Source organism: Octodon degus, unplaced genomic scaffold, assembly GCF_000260255.1.
Source record: "Octodon degus isolate 3935 unplaced genomic scaffold, OctDeg1.0 scaffold00045, whole genome shotgun sequence".
NCBI classification, from domain to species: Eukaryota; Metazoa; Chordata; class Mammalia; order Rodentia; family Octodontidae; genus Octodon; species Octodon degus.
Window position 1 is genome coordinate 5,633,188 of NW_004524621.1, and position 17,588 is coordinate 5,650,775.

Consider the following 17,588-nt stretch of genomic DNA (forward strand, 5'->3'; position numbering starts at 1 on the left):
TAAGAAACTGGGAGCCAGAGCGGCCTTGTGGTCTCTGGGGAGGACCCAGTGCAAGAGCCTTAGATTCCCCAGTGCCCACCACTCCCACCAACCCTGTTTTCTGCTGCGGCAGGGTAGCGAAGCTGCAGGAGTCTGCATAGACCGAGCCGGCCGACCCTGCGCCTGCTCCGCGCCTTGGTGCGCACTGCAGTGGAGCCCACGGCCCGGCCGCATCTCGGACCCCGCGCCCAAGCCCGGCCCCAGATTGCTTCCCGCCGGCGCCTAACCCCCTGGGCTGCGTGCCCCTACCCGCGCATGCACCTGCGCACCGCACCTGCGTACCTGCGCTGAGGCCTGGCCGTGCGTCCCCACGCCACAGCCGCACCACCGCCCTGGCCCCTGGCCGCCCTTGCTCTTGGCAACGAAAGCGTGCGCCGGGCTCCGAGACCCGAGCCCCGCGCCGCCCAAGCGCCCGCAGCGCGCTCTGCGTCACTCAGCACTGACAGCGAGCGCGCAGAGCCAAGGGCAGCGGGACGCGCAGCAGCTCGACTTGGACGCCCTGGGACCCGGCGCTCACGCCACCAGCGCTAGTGAGAAATATCTGGGATGTTGAAACGGGCTGTTGCAGCGACTCCCTTCAGGCCCTGAACTGTGGGGAGAGGGAGAGGGGGTAGGGCAGAGTCCCTGGTAGACCCAGGCTGGCTGAGTCATCCACTCCCTTAGGACATCTGCTCAGAGACCTCCACTGTGCCCTCACATCTGACTGACCCAAATCCTGGGGCCATTCCCAGCTGGGCACCCTGAAGCCTGCTGTCCAATCTGCCACACCCAGAGGGTACCAAAAGAGCTAGGGACAGCAAACCACACTGGCCACTGAATGCCCTGCAGGCCCTGCAGGCCATCTGTCTGGAGCTGGGCTGAACCACTGTGTTCTGACCCCTGTGAAGATGACAGTGGCTTCTCAAGACAGCCAGATCTCTGCCCAACCTTGTAATGCCCCTCAAAGCCACTCTGCCCCTCATTCCCAACAGAAACAGTCTCAGGTGCCACTTGTGAGCCCCACTGGCCTCAGCGTCCAGGAAGTAAGGTGGGCAGTGGCTCCAGTAGCCCTGCCCAGCCTGCTGTCTCTCCTCTTGTGCCCAGGCATGCTGGGCCACTGTCCAGACCCTGTACACTCCTTCAGAGGACACTGCACCTGGTCTTGCCCCACCCTCCACAGGCCAACGGGAGTGCCCACGGCTGAGGGGTGCCTAGGATCTATAGCCCCATGGGAAAGGTGGCACCCCTTGCAGAGGGCAGCCCTTTGTGATGTTCTCAACTCTGAAAAGCACAAACGAAACCAGGGTCTCTCCTCCAAACTAGCTAGCACCATGGGCCATGAGTGGCCATCTCTGCAGTGACCCTGCCCTGCTGGGCTCCAGGCTGCTACAGGCACACAGACCTCTGCCTCATCCACTGCTGCACCTCCAGAGCCTGGCAACCAGGAAGCACTCTATGAGCATCTGTAGGACAATCCGAACACCCTAGAAAGGTGCCTTAGATGCTGGTTAACAGGACAGGCAGTAGAGACCCACCCATACAGCTCAGCCCTGTCCAGCTTTGTTTCCCTGGGTGCCTGCTGGCCTGAGAGACATCTCGTTAACTAAAAATGCTGCAAGTTGCTTAATATTTGATAAGATCCTAATAACTGATGGACAGGCATGTTGCGGTTGCCAGGCACCCAAGGGCCTGACTGGAACTGACTGGAGATGGAGTTAATGAGCTGAGTGTCTCCTGAAACATTTGCACTTATTTGCCCCAGAGCAGCTACTTCCTTCTATGGAAAAACCACAGGGTTTTCAAGAGGGCTAGATTTATTCATTGGGTTGCTGTTGCAATGACACTTATGAAATATCCTTTGCAGGAAGATAAAGGGGTACTGACCACAGGGCTTGAACGCAGCACATACTGATCTTCATGGAGCATTACCGCAAGGCACAAGGAGTTTTCACAGCATGGACTTTGTGCCCAAGATAAAATCCCCCTGTGGTGGTAGCAAAGAGAAAATTCACAATTAGTGATGGAAGAACAGTGACCTGATATATCCCTGGCCCTGAGTGGCACGCAGGAACAGGAAGCAAGGCTCAGTCCTGAGATCAGGACAGAGTAAGGGAAGTCTTAGGACAGAGCAGGGCAGCCGCCTGTCTCTGCATGGGGTCATATAGCTAGGGATGGTAGGTTTTGTACCTCTTGGCCTTTGTCTGGACACCTCTGCCTCGAGGGCAGCCATAGGCAGGGAAAAGCTGTATAGCATGGCATAGCATCATCAGACTTCACTTAGCAAGACAGGTGAAGGACCAGAGAGGGGCCGAGGTGCCAGTTCCAGTGTGCTGCACTGGGCTGCCAACTGGGGAGCATCTTTGTTTTCCTGCCCTGGGGCATCGACAGGTAATAGCTCTGAGACACATGTCCTGCAAAAGGACTGAGTATAAAATGTATAGGCATGGTGATGGCAAAGAGGTTGAGTGAGATGGAGATGGCAGCTAGCACAGGCCCTGGGAACTCTATTCACAGCCCAGCAGCCAGGCTCTGCTAACAGGTGGCACTCCTGCAGGGTGACAGCAACCATGGAGCTGGTAAGGGCCTGAAGGAGCTCAGAACACTGAGCAAAGTCCAGTGGAACCAAACTGCTCCTCTCCCACCAAGGTTGGGCATGGGACTCACCACAGGTTTCTGGAACACTGGGGACCAGGCAGCAGGCAGCAGAACGCAGGCCAGAGCTGACCAGGCACACTCTGCAGACACTGTGCAGCCCCCCATGTGCATTCTCACAAGTTGATTCCCACGGTGATGGTGTTAGGTGTAGGATGCTGGCTGTGGGAGTCATGTCCCTGAAGATGAGGCACAAGCAGCCTGTTTGCCTGTCTGCCATGTGAAGACACAGACAGGAAGTGGACTGCACACTGGATCTTCCAGGACCTTGAATGTGGACTTCCTGCCTTCAGAGCCGCAAGCACTGGTCTCTGTCTTTTGAACACCCCATCCCTGGGAGTCTGTTAAACTGGCCTAAATGGATGAGCTGTCCCTCAGTCACTGTGTCAGGCTCCCATCTGGGAACTATCATCAATATCGTACCAGCGTGGTTTCCATGGGTCAGACAGTGGACAAGTGGTTCCTGGAGGCCTCATGTGCTCAGGGGCTGGGACTTAGGAGATAAGGACACATCTCAGCTGTCATGGGGGTCTGTCACCCAGTAACAAGGGCACAAGCAAGTGCATCCTTTCCGGTGTGGCAAACACTGGGGACAATGAGTGGAGATGGAGCTGGAACATAAGGGAGAATGACTGTGGGCAGAGTGTGAAGCCTTCCTGGGAGAAGACAAATATCTATTGGGATCTGCTGGGTTTGAGGTAATTTGTTAGTCACCACAGGCAGGTGACTTGACAGGTGCCTGGAGATGTGAGGGCCTGATGGGACACCTGGGGTAGGGGCAAAGAAGAGGGGAGGCTGAGTTGGAGCCTGGAGCCAGTCCAGGTCATCTCCAGGTGCCAGGTGCTGCCAAGTGTCCACCCCACCCCAGGGACCTGTCCTACAGAGTCCCAGTGCCGGTACTCAGCCACTGGGACTCTGGAGTAAGAAAGGCACAGGTACATCCATGAATATGGTCCTTGGTGCCAGGGTCATGGTTACCAGAGACCCCTAGCCAATTCAACCAAAAGGAAGATGGGAGTGCTACAAGGTCACTATCACACTCCCTGGGAGTTGTCAGCATGGGGCTTTAAGGTTCCACCTGTAGAGGAGGAATGGGCTGGGCAGAGGGGGCAGCACCTGTGACAGTGGTATGGCCAAGGCCCCTGTGCACCCTGACTATATAGCTCAGCGACTTCAAGGTCCTCCCCTCCTGTCATCATCCAGTGATGGGTTGGAGGGCGTGCTTTAGGCCAGCAGCTTCCTTGGGAAGATGGTGAGTTTTAGGAGGGGTCAGCAGTGAGCAGTCAGGAAGGTGTGGGCATGTGCCCAGGTGTCACACACAGGACCCACCACATCCCCTCTCCTACTCATGGTCCTGGGCCCAATAGCTCTCCTACTGGAGGACACAAAAGCAGCACTCTAGCATCTGCAGGCATCCAGCAGAAAGAGGAGTGATCACCCCAGGGAGTGACCACCAGAGGGGGTCTTCATTGGGAACAAGTATAAATTTATGATGAGGAAAACAAGAAAGCTCATGGGAACAGGTCTGTGCTGCCCAAGGCACTACATTTGTCCCCCACTTCTGGAGGGACAGCACTGGGGTCCACTCTGTTATGCTCCAACTCTCCAGAACTACACATGGGACCCATGCCCACTCAGAGTGATACACTACTCAGATGGGACTGACCCTGAGCTGGGGACAGTGCCCTTATGCCAAAGCAGTCACAATGCTGTGCAGCAGGAGAGTGGGACAAGGTTGATGACAGTGGTCCTAAGAACTAGGACCTCAAGACCCTGGATGGTGTGAGCTTGAAGCCAGTGGTCCAGGCCTCTCAGGGCTGAGAGCCAACATTTCATTTAGGTTTGTAACAGTTGGGGTCACTTTTCTGCCTCAGTTCAGGTCACTTTTCTGCCTATGTCAGAGTTCTTTTAGGGAAGTGAACCTCTTAGCAGTATTTTGAAATAAGACCTTTGTTATAGGAATTGGACTTCAGGCAGTCAGCTGCAGAGAAGCACAAATCCAGAAAAGCTGGGGGATGCTGGGCAAGTTCCCCTGGTGGGGGAAGTACATGGAGGGGGCAGCGCTGCCCCAGACACTGGGAAGGTCTCACTGAAGAGGCAGAGCTAGCATGCAAGTGTCAGCCTCTGAGATTGCAATGAAGGGTGCCAATGGGTTGGGGTACTGCTAGGGGGAAGAGAAGAGGAAGCATTGGCTGCAGTACAAGGACCCCAACGGCCTGTCCCCCCTCTATTCTCCAACTACAAAGGCCCTGCTCTAAGGATGTTGCTGCCCCTCTACCTTCTGAAGTTCACACAGCTTCTCTGTCGGTCAAGTCCACCCCTGAGCTCATAGGGATGCAGCTGATTCCAGACAGACCATGAGGGTGTTGGGGTGCAGGGTGCAGTGGTCATTTCAGGGCTCCTGTGACTTCTGGGTGCCATACTTCCTGAAGGGTGAAGTCCCCCACTGCTCTGGGCTGTCAGGGGCTCCACATCCCCACAGCAGGCTTCTCTTCCCCTAGACTCTTTCCTGATGAGAAATCTCCAGGTACAGCTCTCTTGCAAGGTGCTTCATCCCATGGGCACAGTCTGAGAGCACAGGCCAGACCCAAGACTGGGAAGGCATCTGGTGGGCCCATGGCCTTACCTAACCCTCAACTTGCACCACCTTCACTCTGACCACACCAGCCTAGGTGCAGAGGGGATGGGCTACTTGGGTCAAACCCAGAAGGAACAGGGCAGCAGCTCCAGAGCTCCCCCATCGGCTAGCTTGGGCATGACATACAATATCCCATCAAAGGTCTACCTGATCCCCACCAGCACAAGGAGCTGGCTGGAGTCTGGAGCTGCTGGCTCCCCACAGAACGGAGGTGGATACTTCCACATCATGTTTCAGCTCCAGGGCAGCTTCAAGCACCAAAATGCAATTCAGGTCCCAGCCCCTCGCCATGGTCCCCAACTGGGAGAGCCAGGGGCCCTGTGCAAGCTCATGCAGCCTGCACCTGAAGGAAGCCTACTGCCTGCCACACCTGGTGGGATGGAGCTTAGGCTCGGCATCTCTTGGTCCCAGCTGTTCTCTGCCTGCTTGGTGTGAGAATTGGATGGCACTGCTTGGATGCTCTCTATTCTCCAAGTTCTTACACTAAGAAACCCTCCCACCACCACCCTCCCACACACACACACCACCCTAAGCACATTACCTTTCCTATTCCCCAGGGTTGGGCCACTCCATGCTTGGTATGTTTCTTCCATGCAACTGACTCGCAATACACCTGCAGGCCGCCATAAACACTTGGTATTCTGTGGCCTTACATTTCCGAAAGGAGAGCCATCTTCTCTTGCCCTAACACCTGGTACCTGTCACAGGAATGGACTCTGTCACAGGCTTAGCAGAAACCAGGAAGCAGGTACTAAAGCAAATGTCCACTTTTGAGCTCTGACTGGGGCTACTACACAGCTTGCAAGCTGACATTCTCCAGAAACCCAATTTGTAGAGGCCACCTCCCTCTGGGGCCAACAAAAACAATCCCCCACCCCGCACCCCCATCTGCTGTGCTGGCCCTGCCCCCAGAGCATGCTGAGACTAGGCCATTGACACTGGGTGTGGTGGTGCACCTCTTCAATCCCAGCTCTTGGGAGGATGTAAACAGGCATATCACTACTAGTCTGATCTATTAGTGAGCCCCTGAACACCCTGTAGACCCTTCCCTAAAAATTAAAAAAACAAAACAAAGCAAAGCCCCTCACAGCACCCAAGGGTCGGGCAAAACACAAGAGGGACAAAACTCAGAAAACAGTAGACTTTATTAAATTATCCTGAAAGTGCATTTCTCCTTTTAGAAATTAGGGCTGGGCTCATTGGGGAGATCCCATAGCAAAATCGCACTGTGAAAAAGGTCAAGCTTCTTTCCACTGCTGAAGCATACCTGTCATGCCATGGATCTGGGGATCTCACTGTGATGGCTTGGGAAGGTGACTTCTGACTTCTGTTAGAGGAAATAATTGGGGGAGGGTGGTTATTATGTGTCACAAAACTATCCTGACACTCATTACAAGAGGAAACTGTTGTAAAGCTTCCCCCCACACACACCTTTGGTGGTACCAGTGATAGAACTCAGGATCTTGTGCATGCCTGGCAGGCGCTTATGCTACTGAGCTGTCTCCCCAGCCCACGTAAGACTATTTATTGCAATAAAGGATACTGATCTCCACTCCAAATGCAGGGACAAGTGGCCAAGGAACAGTAGTTGGGGTCTGTAGGTGAAAATTACTCAGGAGATGCTGGGGTAAGGAGGACACTTATTAAACTGACTCAATAGAACTCTTGGTGAAGGCAGGCCCTGGCGATCTGACATCAATGGCAGGGGAATTTAATCAGATATGAAAGGCGGCCACATTTCATGAATGGGAATGACCTAGACTGACTAAATTTCAGTCAACGAAAATCTTATCTGTAATAGGCTTTGGATCCCAAATGCTTGTCTTGATGTAACCTATCGCCTCTTTTTATTACTAATTATTTTCAGTACCGGAGATTGAACCGAGGGCCTTCACAGAGCCACATCCCCAACCTTTTTTTTTTTTTTTTTAAAGTTTGGGACAGGGTCGCCCGAAGTGGCTAACTTGCCCGGGCTGAGTTCAAACTTGTGATCCTCGCGCTCGATTTCCCAGGATGCTGGGATTATGAGTGTGCGCTACCACGCCAAACTCAGGTCGCGATTTACAACCTAAATAGAAGCCAAGGGTCTCCAGAACGGGTTTATCCGGAATTGGCCGGGGCCTGAGATCTGGGAAACGTGCGCTACGGCTGCTCATAGCACACGATGTGGCGTAAAGACCGATACTCCAGGTACTGACACCTAAGTAACCGGGTACGGGGGCGAGGGAAGGAGACGCGCAGCTGGCGACGGCCCTTGCGACCCAGAGCATTTCAGAGGGCTCTGGATTCTCCTGCCAGGATCCCGGGATCTCCGCGGTAACCTGGCACAGCCCTGCTCCGACCGCACCTACTGAAGTCGCTGTGGTTCAAAGCCGCGAGGACGACAAGCAGCCAACCCGCCACCCCGGCCTCCGCCCAGAACTTGGCCGCACAGGGCGGGCCCTACTGCCCTCTCGGAACAACACGGCGCATCGGATACGTCATCACGCGCGCCCCGCGCGTGCGCGGTACCTACGCACGGCTTGGGAGGATGGGACGGAGGGCCGGGCCCACGCGCCGGGCGGAATCCAGGTGGCCGCCCTGCGCCCGCGCGGCCCGGCCCACTCACCGGAGCGCCAATGAACTCGCGGGATCCGCCCCTGGCGACGCAGACCCCGCCTCTTGGAGACGCAAGGCGGCGGAGCTGTAGTCTGCGAAGCTCAGGCACCCAGGGGCCGAGGGACGAGGTCCGGACTTGGGGGCCGCGCGCGGCCGTCATGAAACTGACGCGGAAGATGGTCCTGACCCGGGCTAAGGCCTCGGAGCTGCACAGCGTGCGGAAGCTCAACTGCTGGTGAGGCCTGGGCCCACAGTACTACATGATGCTAAGGGGCCAGCGACACCCTCCCCCCGGCAGTGTGGCCCTGCCTGGCCCCGTCCCCCCTCCCCGTCAGCCCGAGAGTGGGGTCGCAGCTGCCTGGTCTGCAGCGTGAGGATGGGTCGCACGAGCTCAGGTGACCAAGGGCAAAGATCGCGCCCCCTCCCAGGAGAGGTATGGGGCTTCAGGTGGCCTTTCTCCAGCCCCTCTATGATTGTCTGGCATTTGAAGTTGCCACTAGTCTTTGGTGTCAGGCTTGTCAATAAGACGGAGGTGCAAGGGGATCATCACCATTTCTAGGACAGAGAACTGAGACTATAGGGCACCTTGTTCACTAGGTGCCCAAGAAGGACTGTGCCCAGGTGATCTCATTTGGGGGTGACAGCAAGGGACAGATGCTGTAGGATCAATGCAAACTCAAAAGCGGTGCTAGGGTTGGGGACGTAGTTCGGTGGTCTGAGCGCCTGCATGGTAAGCTCAAGAATCTGGGTTCGATCCCCAGTACTGCATGCCTTGCTGGGCCCAGAACCCCCAGGTGCACCCTGCCAGCCACCAAAACTGCTGTAATCCCAGCACTGGGGAGACTGAGACAGGAAGATCAGTACAAGTCCGGGCTGTATAGCGAGACCCTGTACCAAATAAATAAATAAATAGCGGGTGCTGGGACAAGAGGATCAGTATGAGTCTGAGCTGTGTAGCAAGACCCTGTACCAAATAAACAAACAAACAAATAAATAACTAGCTAGCTAGCTAGCTAACGGGTGCTGGGCCTTGGGCCAAGGAGGACCAGAGCTGCTAGAGGAGGTGGCCTGCAGGTGAGACCTGAAGGGGCTGCAGGTGTTTCTGGGGACTCAGTGGGCCTGATCCTCTGGAAGAGAGTGGGAGGTAGTGGGTCCAAGCAGGTTCATTAAAAAGCCTTTCTGTCTGCTTAGGCACATCTGGCAGCGTGGCCATAGTTTCCTTCTGTCTCTGCTCTAAATAATGCCCTTCCTTGTTGGACACAGATAGTTAGGGCTTTCTCTGTGCCCAGAGAAACAACAGCTCCATTTTAGACCTTTAAAGTTGGCCTCATAAGTTGCATGTTTAGTCTTTGAACTTGGCCCCCTATGAAAACTCCCTTGTTTATGTCAGTGAGGGAAATGAGCCTTCTGGTATTTAGCCACTGGAAGAATGAGTGTATCTTTTTATATCCTGCAACTGGAACAACTCCTGCTCTTCCTTAGCTTGAAAAAATCCCCCCCAAGCACCGTACACAGAATTTTGTTCAAAGTCACCCCAACAATTTTGAGGTTTTCAAGTTGCCTGGTAAAACTTTTTTCCTTTTTTTTTTTTCTGTGTAACTGAAATCATACAATGTAAGGTTTGTAAGATTTGTGATATTTTTAGTCAGATCTGATGAGATTAAAGTACAGTGTCTTTTTTTCCTCAGGGGCAGCCGTCTCACGGATGTAAGTAGTACCATGATTATCTCCACATAGCCCTGCCCCAAAGCTGTGTCTCGTTCACGTAAGAACCGTTGACATGGCCATTGGCTCTGTCCCATGTCCTTGGTCGTGGTCATGCTCTAAGGAAGGCACAGAGTCAAACTGTCCCCTGGGAAGGAGTGTCAGGATGAATTGTCCTCTGAACAGGTACAGTGCTCATCACACACTCTTTTTGGCTTTATTGATCAGCACCAGCTTCAGATCCCCCAACTTCACTCACCCCACACAGTTATGGGCTGAGTGTGGGGGACCTAGTCCCAGCAGTCTAAGACTCAGACATGCAACGCCTGGCATGGGCCCAGGACTGCCTGCCCTGTTCCGTAGAATAAGTGGGGATGATTTAGTCTAAGATCTAGTTTCAAGCCTGTCTCCCTTTAGCCTGGCTGTGTGGGCTTCTGTCCCAGAGCAGGGCCCTCTGAGGTCCCTAACTAACATCCCTGGGAGCCTCTGCAGTGAGGAATGATCCCTGCAGCTGGAAGCATCTCTAAGAGATTCACAGAGTGGGCATGGGCACCAGTAAGCCATGCTACCCACAGTGAGCAAGGCCTGGGCTGCGGAGTGCAGTGTGAGCCTGGGCCCTGCATGCCCTGTAGGACCCTTCCTAGAGCCCTGGCCAAACAAGACCACACCCATGTCCTGAAGTAGAGTTGGCCTGAGAGACATAGTCAGGACGCCATCAGTGCTGCACTGTTAGCTAGCCACATTCTTCCCTCCCTAGATCTCCATATGCCGAGAGATGCCCAGCCTGGAGGTGATCACACTCAGGTACCTGCTTCCTACTTCATTCTAGTCCCTGGGGCATGGGAGCTCGGGACCCTGCACTTCTCTTGCCCAGCCACAGCCATGACACTGCAGAAGTCACCTTTGTGTTTACAGCTGGAGCTGGGGAGGCCTACTGATAAGCCATGGGCTGGCCCAGCCTGGCTTGCCCTCACCGTGGCCACATCTGCTGCAGGTTCCATCTTTCTGGGACCTCACCAGTTTCCGTGTATCACAGGGCCTATCATTGATCAGTGTTGGTAACCTGGGAGCATTTGAGAGGAAGAGCTCTCCACACCCCTGAATTCCCTCCTATCCATCTTGTACCTAGGAAGGGCATGGATGTTGAGGATCCTTGCCACTTGCCAGGTGTGGCGATATGTTCTCCAGGGTCAGCATGCCACAGTTGTCCCTACCAGCGTGTGCCCTACCCTGGAGTGGTCCTGCAATAAGGAACGCTTGGTGCGGTAGAATAGTGGCCACCTTGAGCTGAAGGCCTGTCTGTCTATCCATCATAGGGTGGGATGGACATTATGCATGTTTCTCTTTCTGTGATTGCTCATAAACCTTCAGGATTGAAATGAAGCCCTCGCTCTTAGATTCTTCCTAATGTAGGGTTTTGGAAGTTTAACACTTGGGTCTTTGTTGTATTTTGCTGGGAGTTCTGGCTGCTGCCTCCCATGAAAGAAGGCGAAGTGTCCATGCAGTAAAGTGAGGGAACTATCATGCCCTGTGCTGAGGGGCTTGCTTCTAGGCTAGGGTCATCTCTTGCTTTGACCCACTACGTCAGACTTTGGCCTATAACTGAGCGACAAACAGGTGGCCAAGGGGTCTACGGGTTCTGTGGAGGTACCCACCCACCTTAGAGCCCTGCCCTGAGTGTCAAGTCACTAACAGCACCATCCCACAGTGTCAACAGCGTCTCAACCTTGGAGCCTGTGAGCCGCTGCCGCCGCCTGAGTGAATTGTACTTAAGGAGGAACCGTATCCCCAGCCTGGATGAACTCTTCTACCTGAAGGGGCTGCCACACCTCAGGGTGCTGTGGCTGGCTGAGAACCCATGCTGTGGCCCTAGCCCACACCTCTACCGCATGACAGTGCTACGCAACCTGCCACATCTGCAGAAGCTAGACAACCAGGGTGAGTCTGCAGGCTGAGTCTGCAGCCCGTCTCCTGCCTCCCGCTCTGCAGGCACAACATCTCCTTGACTGTGCGCTGTCACCTCTTGGCAGTGCCTGTGTTGGCCTACCGGGGCACAGCTGCATGTTCTGGGGGTCAGCTCACCCTCAAGTCCCATCCCTCTCCCCTTGTTCCTGAAGGGCGGGACTTCTCTGACCATCCAGCATGTGCCACACAAGGACACACTTGTCTGGGGGCTGGTCCACTCTGGCTGGTTCCTGGGAATCTGTGGGTGCAGCTGTGCTGGTGGCCCTACACCCCCACACTGTGCACAGAGCCCACATGCCCTCCTGTCAAGGGTCAGGGGCTTTGCAGCTGCTCACTGCCCATAGAGTTTGCCACATTCCAGCCCACCCAGCTGTGTTCACAGGCAGTCCTAGGCCCAGCTCCTGCGTGCATGTCACAGGGCTATGAGGGTGAGACAGACCCAGTGTGCAACAGAGGCCAGGGCCATTGTGTGCAGCTGTGCAGGCCGAGCCCCTCTCATGCCTTTGCTTTCTCTGCCCTTCACCCCAAGCGGTGACCGAGGAGGAGCTGACCCGCGCGCTGATGGAGGGGGATGAGATCACAGCCGCCCCAGACAGGGAGGGCACAGGCCAGGGCCATCAAGAGCTGCCCGACACACTGAGCTCCATTAGCTCCGCCACTGAGACCAACCCGGACACGCTGAGCTGCATGGATGAGGAGGCAGAGTGAGGCTGGGAGCTGTGCCTGTGCCAGGGCCCCCAACAGATGGGGTTCTGGAGTGTGCTGTGGGCAGCAAGGAGGGGAGTCCCTGGGGGGCTCCCCTGCCTTCCACCCTCCAGGGGTGACTGTGGATGCAGGAAGTATGAGGTGCACGGGTACAGGAAGTGCTCCTTGGGTGTGGGGTGTGGCCAGGACACCTCCCAGGTCAGGTGTTGCTGCCCTTAATGCATTTGTGCAGAAATAACTGGCAGAAGGGCTCCGGGGCTTTAGAGCAGCCCACGCTGAGCATCCTCAGCCACTATGTGGTGGGAGGGCATTGGATTTGACCCTGCAGTGGCAGCTGCAGGTGCAGGCTGATGCCAGTATGCTGACCCCTACTATGTTGCGGGCCAACTGTGAGGCCCTGAATGAAGGGGTCCCAGTTGAGAAATGGGTCACAGGGATATTACCCTAGAGGGTCAAAATAGGAGTGGGTACTTGGCCACTGTGTGCGAGCCCAGTGCCACATAGAAGTCTCCACGATGGGCTCAGCCTCCTCCATATCCTGCTGGGTACAGATTGGTGCCCTAGACCTCACATACCTCCATGGTATCCATCTCACAGCTGTGTCCAAGGCCACCTCAGCTTGAAGAACCCTGCCAGGGACCGGTTTCCTTCTTTCTCACAGAGGGACACTGAGAGCAGTCACAAAAACAGGGTGAGTGACACAAGCAATCATGCCCAGATCACCACTGCTTCTGCCTAGAATTTCCATACTGTGTGTGTGGCGCAGCCAAGTCCCCTAGAATCCCCACTGCTGGGAGTGCTAGCCCATGGAAGCCACATTGGGGCAGTGGCTGGCTTCAGTGTGCCTCCACAACTGTCCTCAGTGCCAGTAGCTTCCAGAACACCTTGGGTGGCTGCATGGCTGGCTTGAAGTTGGCAGAGGCCTGCTTCCTGCAGACAGACTTCTAACTGCAGTTGGATCCGGTGTGGCTGGGTACCCTGGGTGGCACCAGGGAGCAGAGCCCATGATTCCAGATTGGTGACTGAAGAAGGTTGAGTAGGCAGCTCAGTGACACCCCAAGCCCCGTGCCCTTCCCACTCTTCCCTGCATTCTCACCTGCCGCCCGTGGCATCTGACCGTCCTGCAGTTCTTTCTCCTCCACCCTACCCCAGCACCAATAAGAGAAGCTGTTTCTTCCATGGGTGTCCTGAGTGACCTCCAAGGCCATGAGCTTGGCTGGGAGCAGAACTCATTTCTGATTCCAGCCCATGTGAGAAATGGTGCTGCCTGCGCAGTGGACCCTGTGCAAGAGAGTGGCCCTAGTGCCTCCTCCCTATGCTTGTGTCAGCCCCTTGCAGAGCCCTCAGAGCTCAGCCATGTTGGCACATGGTCCCTTGGTTCCAGGGAATGGCCCAGTTGGAGGGGAGGGCCAGGGCTTCCTCAGCCATCTGGTGGCCAGTAGTGTGTGAGCACCTATGGGAGGAACAGGGAGCCACAGCCTCTGCTCCATCCATCAGAGTGGCCTCCATCTGGCTGGGCTGCCCTGCCTGCCAGAGGAGCCCCCATGGTGGATGGATACAGCCACTCACAGACCCGCTTGGGCCGCGGGGGGCATAGCCTGGGGCCTGTTTGGAAGGAAAGGGAGTGAAAAAAGAGGGACTTCCTGTCACCTCTCCCAGGCGCAGGTCCAACTGCAGGAGTAGGTCTGCCTCCACAGGCTCCCTCCTGATGGGTACTCGCAGCTCCTGGGGAGAGTGGAGTCCACAAGGCACAGCAGGCACTACAGGGACACAGGTGGCCTCAGAGCCCCAAGGATATATGCAGCCCTTTGGTGTTGCAGGAGTCAGGGCCAGAGCATGCCTGTCTCCTCCCAGTGCATTCCTCCTGGTGAGCCACAGGACCTCTGGTGCTTCCCTCAGCCATCCATGTAGCCCTTCATGGTGAACTGTGTGTAAGCTGTCTATGTGGCCCTTCCTCTTTGTAGCACATGCAGGTCACCTCCTAGGGACGCAGGAAGAGCCATGTGGGTGGACCACCCTGAGCAGTCTGGGCTATGGCCCATGTGCCTCCATTTCCCTACCTGAAGGGACGTGAGGCTGCTGGTTTGCACCATGTCCCTCCTTGTTCTGGTCATCCTTTCCCTGTCCCCAGAATGTACTGACAGCCGTGCTGCTATTGCTGCGGGAGCTGGATGTGGAGGGGCTGGAGGCCGTGCAGCAAGTCGTCAGCAGCCGGCTGCAGTTACTGCACAGGCAGGAGCTGCAGGAGGACACAGAGTGACATGAGCCCAGTACACCCTGTTGCTGATCCTGTCTGTTCCACAGAGCCTGGCCCATATCAGACAAGGGCAGGCCAGATGCCAGCAGGCAGACCTGTGTTGGTAGAGGTGCCTACCCATGCCAGGACCATCCTCAGACTTGACTGCAGAGGCCATGAGGGTCTAGGCTTTACCTGCTGCCCTCCCCATGAAGCACTTCCTGGTGATGGAGCAGACAGCTTGGTGGCAGGTGCAGTCTTGTCATTCTCTTCAAGTTGGTGCCACTTCACAGCTTCTGAGGAGCAATTTTGCCACTTGGTCCTTAGTGGTAAGGTAGTCCACCAGAGGGACAGCAACCTTCACCTCAAAGCTGGCATCATGGCCATGCCCAGGAAGGACTTTGTCTTCTCAGCAGGCCTGGGCAGGATCTCCCTTCTTTAAGGAACCTTGCAATTGTGGGGAGGGCGAGCTGAGCCTTCATGAGGCCCGTGGACACCCTTACCCACCAGTCTGGGACACAGGCGTCCTGGCGATCCTGCTAGGATACTGGGAACCAGGGTTAACGCTGTAGCCCAGAGCCATCCTGGGGTGCCCAGTGAGTGACCTGCCAGCAGATGCAGTGATCAGAGAAGCATGCATGCCTTCTCCGCCTCCTCTTGGTGTCAGGGCCATCTCTGAGGCACCCACATCCATGCTGTTGAGAGCACATCTGGTCACAGGACAGCTATGTAATCCAGTAAGCCAGCCATGGTGACAGCATCCAGAAGGCCAGGGCTTACAATGCAGATCATTACGCTGGTGCCTCATGACAAGGCTGTGGCCAGTGCCAGCTGTGTGAGGCCCAGCGGAGGGCTCTGTGCACTAGACTTGGGCACAACCCGGGGGCTTGGTCTGTCAAGGTTCTCTTGTACATTCTTCAGGACCCATGTAGTCACAGTGGGAGAACATCTGATTGTCCCAGGCCTGTGTCTGCCTCCTGTGGTCACTCAGGTGAATAAAGTGCTGTCTTTTGGGCAGGTGGGTTGATTTTATTTCCAGAATGTTTGACCCCCTAGGCATGAGCTCCCTGCTCCCTCCTGTCTTACACCTCCATCAGGGCTGTACTGAGGAGAGACTTCCATGCACACTTCCGGGGCCCACCCTAAACTTCTCCCATGACCCAAAGGCAGGCACTGCATGCAGCAACCACTGGTATCCAGCGGCCGTGTCCTTAGCCCAGGTCACTGGCCAGAGGGCTGAGGCTGGGCCTCCTCACTAACCAGAAACAGTACACACCGGCACAGTACAGCCAGGAGCAGGTCTATAATAGGTTTCTCAGCATAGAGCTGCTCCTGGGGAGGAGATGGATTCTGCATCACAGGCATCTTCCACGACACTTGTGGTCCTGAGCTCAACAGTGAGTTCAGACCCTGAGTCATGCAGGACAAGCCAAGGGTTCTACCCCCAGAAGAGGATCCCAGCCCCAGTACATGGCACACACTGGCAGGACCAGCCGGAAGTGGGAGAATCAGGGATATGATCTATGCAAGCGATACCCACCTCCTACCTGTGGGTCTTCCATGGACAGATATGCCTGGACTTAGGGTAAACATGGCCCGCACTGCTGTGTCCCACAGTGATGTTCAAGGAGCAGAAGGTGGGAAGGATTTTCCCAGGTTGTGAGCTGTGTCCTGCCTGAGGTAGAATCTCTGGATGGAAGAGGGAGGCCTGCCTCTTTGTTTATTCTCTAAAGGTGGCCTCTGCAACTTTTCGCACAGGTGTTGTCAGCAAGGCAATTAAGAGAAGAGCAGGAGGCGTTGCTTACATGGACTGGGCAACTTGGATCCTCCAGAGTCTGGGGACTGATGCTCCCGGGAGCTCCAGCTAGCTGGGAGCCCCACAGCGTGGGGAGTTGCTGAATTCAGTCTGGCTGCAGAGGAGGTGCAGAGTGGCTCAAGGGGTCATCATGGTCTGTGCTGTGCAACCTCTGGCCTGCACCTGCCTCCCTTTGACAATGTCACCATCCTAAAACTCTTGCTACATGTTGAAGCATATAGGTGAACATGGGTCACGCCATGTTCATCTTGCCTGGGACCCCCAGAATCCTACACCAAGCCTGGTTTCAGGTGTGCCTGGCAAGTCCCCCACTACCCACGGGGTGATCCCCCTCCTGCCTTCTCACTGTAGGAAAATTGGCCTGCACACAGCAGCAACCTCAGAAAAGACAGCCCCCAGCAGATGCTGCCCCTCCCGGTGGGCTGGACAGGATAAGGAACAGACCTATGGGTACCATCCCCAATAAGAGAATGTCATCTGACTAGCCCAGGTGACCCCTGTGTCTCACACATTGTGCCCCACCTACCCAGGAGCTCAAGAGGGATCAGGCAGCTCCAGCCCCCTAGTGCGTTACAAGCCTGCCTCTGGGTGGCAGGCTGGTGGTCTCCAGGGATGCTCCATGGCATGGCCCTGCACCCCTCACTGATGCAGTTAGAGGACAGATGCTGCAATGAAGCCACCATACCACCTCTTCTCTGGCAAAAGTGACTAACCCAAGGTTTGCTGAGGGCTCCTGGTTTCTACAAGCTTCCAGAACTGTAGACTCTCCACACCTGGTATCTGGCTTTCAATGAGAAGGCACAGGTGGATTTGGCAGAGCCTGAGTCTGCCCTGGCTGCCTCCATCGAATGTGCAGCCCCCATATGCGCTTCCTGTACACCCCAAGAAATGAGTGGCTCCAGAGAGGTACCAAGAAGCCAACCGGACCCCGGCTTGTCCTCAGCTGAGGGTGCCCCTGCACATCTCAGTAGTAAAGGGTAGGCAGCAGCAGTGGCTGGTGTGTGCTGGCCCTGGGCTCTCCTGGCCTCCCCTTCCCAACACATGACTGAACAGGGCAGAGCGCAGATGGGAGTGCACCCTGCAGGCCAGAGATGGTAGGCACTGTGGCCCTGGGGCTTTTCTAGCCCCAGAGTGTGGACAAGCAGGTCCGTAGCAGGGGGTGGCCTCTGCTCCCGTGTTACAGCCACACCTGACACCAGCCAGTTGGTGTCACGAAGGCTGAGACACTGCCCAGTGCCCCATGAGTGCACACTTGG

General features: G+C 55.8%; 2 protein-coding genes across 3 annotated transcripts in view; one reads left to right on the plus strand and one right to left on the minus strand.

Annotated features, from left to right (window-relative positions):
* The window catches only part of Trpm2 (transient receptor potential cation channel subfamily M member 2), a 52,727-nt gene extending 52,322 nt beyond the window's left edge, over positions 1-405 (minus strand). Inside the window, exon 1 of the mRNA XM_004631796.2 lies at positions 322-405. The gene's annotated coding sequence lies outside the window, so the exon portion shown is untranslated. The remainder of the gene's footprint in view (positions 1-321) is intronic.
* Positions 406-7,986: 7,581 nt separating this feature from the next.
* CUNH21orf2 (chromosome unknown C21orf2 homolog) lies at positions 7,987-15,533 on the plus strand. Of its 2 annotated transcripts, XM_004631952.2 has the most exons (7): positions 7,987-8,141; positions 9,595-9,613; positions 10,368-10,414; positions 11,319-11,548; positions 12,105-12,279; positions 12,878-12,971; positions 14,412-15,533. In XM_004631952.2, the coding sequence occupies exons 1-7, from the start codon at positions 8,065-8,067 to the stop codon at positions 14,538-14,540; spliced, it is 771 nt and encodes a 256-aa protein (XP_004632009.1). In that variant the 5' UTR covers positions 7,987-8,064; the 3' UTR covers positions 14,541-15,533. The 2 variants fall into 2 exon arrangements, with proteins under 2 accessions (XP_004632009.1, XP_023571827.1); XM_023716059.1 differs by lacking the exon at positions 9,595-9,613 and having other exon boundaries at positions 8,105-8,141.
* Positions 15,534-17,588: the final 2,055 nt, after the last annotated feature.